Genomic DNA, 7,137 nt, shown 5'->3' with positions numbered 1-7,137 from the left:
CATACGATTTTGCGGACTCAATACGACAAGCTCAATATTGTTCGCCGTCTAGTCAAACCTTTAAAATGAATTCAACAGAGATATAAACAAAGATCTATACATAATCAGCACGACAGTTTCTAACCAAAACCGAAGATGAAAAACACATTTCTAAATAAGTTTCCGACTGAAAGCAATTTTGTTATAATAAACCAAAGAAATGTTAGTATTTTTATTTTAATACTTTATTAGTTGTGATTGTACGCAAACACTTTCAATTCTGCCAACTGCATACAGTTAACACCGTTACCAATTATGGACAGTTTCACGAACCGCCCAATCATAGTAGCTTCGCATCCTAAGACCAAATGTTCCCCTGTTTTTGCAGGTCCTTTATAGTGGTTGCATAAAGACATGTTGTTAAGGGAAGGTCCTACAGTAACATCCATGTCGTGAAGATACGAACCTAGAAATATATTTATATAAAAAAAAGTTATTAAATTGGAAGATTGAACTAAATGATAGTTAATTATATTTTTTTCTTTAAATAATTCCCCTTAAAATAGTATCTTCTCAAACTAAAAAAGGTGGTATTTGTAACAAAAGAAGGACAAATGATAGCAGAAGGACAGTAAAACTCATAGATTGTCACTTACAGCAGCCTAACACATGATAACACACACATGGAAGTAGTGATTAGCTTACGTAAAACTCTGTATGTCTTATAGATAAAAGTTGTAGTTTGTTACATAAAGTTTTGTCTCATAACTGTTTTGACAATCTACAGTATTGAGAATAATACAATATATTTTTTTTCAAAATAAAGGAAAACATGATAATTCGTTTGTATTTATGACCGAAGCTTAAAACAGATAATTTAAAAGTGTCGACAAAATCTCTTCATGTGTGAAACGTTTTTTAGCTATATAAAATTATCTTATTTATTCTAGCAATATAATATTGTTTAACTTCCGTGGAATATGTGCATATGATTAATAAAGCATTAAACATTTCACCGAATCATTCATCTGAATCTCTGAATGTATTGTGTAAGTGTCATTTATGTTTATTCAAATTTTAAACCTAACACATTTTTCATGAATTTGCATAAATCATTTTGTTTAAAAATTAACTCTAAAAGCATTGTCTGTTTTGATTTGTTTTAACAACCAGAACTTACCACAACACTGAATCCGGCTATACACTTCAATCCGTACAACTCTAAACAATCTTCCTAAATCTACCCACCAAGACGAATTTCTTTCGCAATTGGTGTGAGAAAAAGTATAAGTATTTCCATCAAGGGCTAAACTAGCAGGATACTGTTTACCCCCATATAATGAACTTTGCATTGCTACTTTTCCCTTTGCTACTTCAAGTAAAGGTCCTATAGTTTCTGTTGAATTAATTGATTAAACAGATGTTAAACGTAAAATATGAATTCATTAATAAGATAGTTTACCTATTCTGAGATCGGACTCGGACATCTATCAAAGTGAGTGTTGCTATGTGTATTGTTGTGCGTTAGTTTTTTCTACATTGGCTAGAGGTAAAGAGTGATAGTTGAGATCTCATACACATGTTTAACCCCACAATTTTGCACCTATCCAAAGTCAGAAGCTACTGGTCTTTGTTTATCTTTTATGATCATTAATTTTAGTTTCTTGTGTATAATAGTATCACTCAACAAGTAACATATTTCTTTAGGGGCCAGAGTTTCTCGCTGCATTGAAGACATTTTGGTGGGCTTCGGCTGTTGTCTGTGTATTTGTCCAGTTGTTGTCTCTTTGACTCATTCCCCATTTCCGTTCTCAATGTAAGTCGTTTTTTGATAAATAATTCCGATGTTTCATTGGATGAGACATAAAGCAATATAGGATTTGACAATTTCATGTTCTTTACTGCCAATGTATTGATCATATAAAGTCCGATAATACAAACGTGAACAGCACTTTCAATTCACTTAATGATAAATTTAAAAAAAAATGGTTGCTATGTTTTTTTAGGTAAACGAATATAAGAGGAAACATTAGTAATCATATGTTCAAACTTGGATATCCATATACAAGACAAGAGAATAGTCCTAAAGAAATGGTATGGACTCCAAAGAAGCGTCATCAGGACGTGGACATCAAACATCAGATGTCATAAATAAATTGATATAAACAATTGACAAATTAACGAAACTATACACACAATTAAAATGTAATAAAATAAAGAAAGTAGTGATATCCAGAAATTATATTTCTTATCAAAATATCCTTGGTGAATTAATGTAGCTCATAAGGAAGCTATTAAACTTTGATTTTGAAATTTCTTATTTTCAGCCAAACTAACTTACTTTATCTTCTGATTATATAATTTTTATCTATACATGAACAAATAATTGAACCATACCCAAAAATATGATATATATATATATAAACATATCCTTACTGCATTTATTCCCTATACTCTGTTGAAGTGTCGTCACCATTTTCTCAAATTGTTTGTCGATCTTTTTTTCCAAACTTTTTATATCATTTGCAACGGTCTTACAAAGATCCTTATCTGACACTATAATTTGATAAGCAGAAGACGTGCAAAATAGAAGACAAAAAATATACATATTTGTTTTACTACTTCCAATGAAATGTTCTACGCAATATGATAATAAATACAGGGATATATGGAAACATATTAGACTTTTCTATCGATTTTTATTGTAATGTTATATATTACATTATATTACAAACATGCAATTGAAGTATTAACCTTATTTTGCTTATACCAATTTGTTGAACGTAGTATTTTTCGTTTTTTTTTAAGTAATCAATTAGCAGAATTAGTTTTCCGCCTCTAATTTTTATTATTATTATTTAAAACTCAAACAAACGTTTTCGTAATTAAATACTTGTTTTTTGATAATGTTGGGATTGGTTTCAATCGTGTTTCATTTCGATACCTTGATGTTTTTTATTATTTGATAAGAGGCTTTCTGGTTTGAAATTTCCTTAGGAAATACTGACATGGTTCCGAAATCAGTTGACGGGAACATATTCAGAAAAAAAATATTTTGCTTTATAAGCTATACACAGAAAACAAACAATTAATTTTCATCTGTTTGTAAAATTATTTCATCTCTCAATTCGGGAACGTGTGTTCAGTTGAAACTGAAATCACACTGTTCAGATACATTGACTTAGGTAGGGTACACAAAAGAGCAACCTAATTTCTGGAATTCAAATTCTACCATTCCACCTTCACACCATCTTCTTACAAAAATAATACCAAAAGTCGGATTCTGAACATTAAGGATATGTTATATGCTTCAGTATGAAGTTTTCCGTTTTTTTTCATATCGTATGCCTTTTGTCGTTTTTTTATTGGTTTTGTCGTTTGATTAGTTTCAACATACAAATGTTTCGGATCTTTTATAGCTTGTTGTTCGATGTGAACCAAGGCTCTTTGTTGAAGGCCGTACCTTCACCTTTATTGTTTACTTTTATATATTGTTATGTGGATGGACAGTTGTCTCATTGGCACTTATACCACATCTTCCTATATCTATGAATATTCCTGACTTAGTGCAGGATTTTTTTTCTTGTGTATTAACCTTGATTTTGTATCTAGATTATATCCCACTATTATGAAAATTGTTAGTATTTTCGTTATATTCTCGAAATTGAGTGAGCAACCCATATTTAGTAAACAGAATAATTATTGGTATTCTCCAGACAGAATATGTTAACATACATAACAGACAAACACAACTGATGAATTACTGATATAGTAATCTATTCAAATTATTAGGATAATATAGGCGAGGAAAAATGTTTATACCATTTGAGGATTACCTCTGTTTACATAATCTAGACGCTAATTCAACATCTGAATGCTACTTTTTATTTTATTTTAAATATTTCAACCCTTTTCCTGTTAAACCTTGTTATTTTTTAAGCATAAATAAAACAAATAACACAATTGTCCCATGCTTTATTATTCTATTTTCAGTTCGGAAAGTATATAAATACCCATAATAGTCGGTAGACAATATTCACTAAATAAACAATTACAATGTCAATGTATTGTTACAGACAGAGGGTTTCGTACGTGTCGTTTACATTAATTATGAAATTGTAACGAACATTCTTGTAAACAAACACTATTAAGCGATAAACCAATTTGGTTCATTCTATTTAATTTTATCAAAAATTACTGTTGGCATTACCCCAGATTTTCGTCTGTCTTTCTATACATTCATTGAAATACTTATAATTGTGTTGTGTTGTAGTGTCTGCAATCAGTCGTTGACGTCGAGAAAGATTAAATTGACCACGATACGTGCGCCCTCATCTTCTAGCCATACTTTTAAATCCCAAGTGAGAAGCATGGAAAACAAAGTTATAAGAAAAAGTAATGAACCTTCAATATTTTGAAATTCTATTTGAGTTCTTTTAACACTATATGTTAATAGCGATAATATAAAAATTCTTTTTATTTAATGTGCGTTTCTTTGTGCTGTTGAATATAAGGACAGTACAGTGACAGAATTATATTTAATGTTTCTGTCAATGGTGTAAACCAGCTACTCGAAACTGAAAACATATTTTCTTTCTAAGACAAGTAAGAGTTTTAGCTAGCTTTAAAACCCGGTTATATTTACCATTTTCTACATGAGAAAATGCCTGTACCAATTCAGGAATATGACAGTGTTTGAGCTTAATTTTTCCGTTTGATTTTGGACTTTAAATATTTTAGATTTCCCTTGGAGATTTTTTGTTAGTTTGTTGATTGTCTTTTAACCTAAATGATGCATCATACATCTGAGGTTCAAATAACTCGACTATGCAGACATCGACAAAACAACGGCATCAAAGATGCTCCAAGATAACATTGTTCATTCATCCACAAAAATTGGAACGCATGGAAGTAAATGAATTTATAGTACAATGGAAAATTAAACAAAACTGTACAAAGAAATAAAATGTTTCACAAACGCAGTTGTTGTACTGAGCTAAAAAGCACTAGATTAATATTATATCTTTCCGGTAATCATTGAGCTACCAAATGCATATCTTTTTCTCTGGGGTCTATTCATTAATCTGATAATCCAATTCAAAACACATTAATCAAATAAAGTTAATATGTATTTTAAGTTGACGTCTTAAGCAGCTTTATAGTGATTTCATTTAAATTTTACCAAATAGACAAATACTAATTTTCAAAAGTAGAACACAGAAAACAAAAGACCCAAAATTTTCAAAAAAATGTATAAACTCAGATGCACCACATCAGTAAGCAGATCATACTCATCATGTGGCATACATCATGTTGCACATTCATACGCATTCATGCATCTTTATTAAATTTCCTTCCCGTTTAGTGCCTCTTGGTTTTTTCTTTGCTTTTTTCAAATAACTATGTTTAAGCTACATTAACATGGTAATTCAAATTACATTTCTTGTCGTTTGTTCATATTATGTTTTGTAAGTATGTATTTTGTAATTAAAAAAAAGCAGTTCAATGTATGTAATGAATTCTTTTTTTTTGGTCTCGCTACTTTAAACTATTATATATTTTTTTATTTAAAGGTAGGACCATTTATTCATAGATAAGAGCGTACACGTACGCATCTGATGCAAGAAATTGGTACCGTTAATTTTATTACTACCACTGGGTCGATGCCTCTGCTGTTGGACTATTAGCCCCCGAGGGTATCACCAGCCCAGTAGCTAGTACTTCGGTACTGGCATGAAAATACGGATTTTTTTGTGTTATTAAAATTTGCTGTTACAAAATATTAGAAATAATTTTAAATTAAGGAATGTATCTCCCTCATGTAAAGCTCTGATTCCTTTCAGTGATTTGGCTATACTTTTTGGACCTTTTGGATTATAGCACTTCATCTTTTATATAAGCTTTGGATTTCAAATATTTTGACCACGAGCATCACTGAAGAGACATGTATTGTCGAAATCCGCATCTGATGCAAGAAAATTGGTATCGTTATCTTTATTAGTCATAAACATACTTTTAAAATTGTTTGACCCCCACCACATGCGATGTGTGTCTGTCACAAGTCGGGAACCTGTAAGTAAGCACATGATGGTTGTTTGTTGAAATTTGATTTATATTTTTTTCGTTTATATGTTAAGAAATAACTTAGTCACGTAGAATTAAAGTTGTATAACTTGCAATTATACCACATCTTATTTTATATTGACATAATCCTCATCTATTGTTAAGATACACAATCCCAGAACCACAGTCACAGCAATAGTCTAATTTTTTGTTGGAATTTAATACCGTTATTGGTATTTTACATTAAGATTTGATTTATTGAAGAAATTTCGTAGCCACAAATTACCAGGTGCAGAATAAACATAATGAATTTTTCAACTACATGCTTTGACTTCTAAATAAATTATCAATCTGATCTAATAGGATCAACAGAAGAAAAAAATATCTTACGCTAATAAGCAATTCTGTTTTACTAGTTCTCAAATCATATACATAACAAGGTAATTGTGGATTTAAGAGACACTTCTTTATATTGGGTATTGTAATCTTTTCATTTGATCTTGATTTTTTTAAAGTCAAGGTCGAATGTAATATATTAAATTCGATTGTTCCTATTCTCAAAATAATGAAAAGCGCATAATTTGCTTTTTAATCATCTCAAGCGATAATTGACTGACGTTATATCATAGAAGAGGGACAAGCGATACTTATAGAACACCATAACTCATAAGTCGAAAATAAGCTGACATGGTACTGTCTAAAATCGAAAAAAACAAGCAGACAAACAATAGCAAACAACACACAACATAAAAGACTAATACTAAACAAAACGAACCCCACCAAAAACTTGGGTTGATTTCAGGTGCACTGGACTGCTTCCCTTTTCGGATAGCTCAGAGAGATTCTCTAGTTTTCTGTTGGTTTCGTTTTGCTGGATCTTTGGTTTGGAGTTTTGTTTGATTTTTAATTTATTGTATTTTTATGTGTGGACTACATTTGATTGCCTGTTTAGTCTTTTGATGAGTTGTTTGCAGACTGAACCCACGTCCGACGTACAAAATGTAATGCTTAATATCTTCTTAGTTTTTCACCATTTGTTAATACTATAAACCTATTGCTGATATAAAAAAGGATGAGTAAAAGATGTAAAATAAG

At 30.5% G+C, this 7,137-nt stretch overlaps 1 protein-coding gene across 1 annotated transcript; it reads right to left on the bottom strand.

Moving 5' to 3' along the window:
• Positions 1 to 202: 202 nt before the first annotated feature.
• On the bottom strand, positions 203 to 2,607 carry LOC134686408 (uncharacterized). Its single transcript, XM_063546077.1, has 3 exons — positions 2,416 to 2,607; positions 1,160 to 1,375; positions 203 to 445 (listed from the first exon to the last, which is right to left on the bottom strand). The coding sequence occupies exons 1-3, from the start codon at positions 2,585 to 2,587 to the stop codon at positions 228 to 230; spliced, it is 606 nt and encodes a 201-aa protein (XP_063402147.1). The 5' UTR covers positions 2,588 to 2,607; the 3' UTR covers positions 203 to 227.
• Between the last annotated feature and the right edge of the window lie 4,530 nt (positions 2,608 to 7,137).

Source organism: Mytilus trossulus, chromosome 10 (genome assembly GCF_036588685.1).
Source record: "Mytilus trossulus isolate FHL-02 chromosome 10, PNRI_Mtr1.1.1.hap1, whole genome shotgun sequence".
NCBI lineage: Eukaryota > Metazoa > Mollusca > Bivalvia > Mytilida > Mytilidae > Mytilus > Mytilus trossulus.
This window is presented reverse-complemented; position numbering and strand designations above follow the sequence as displayed.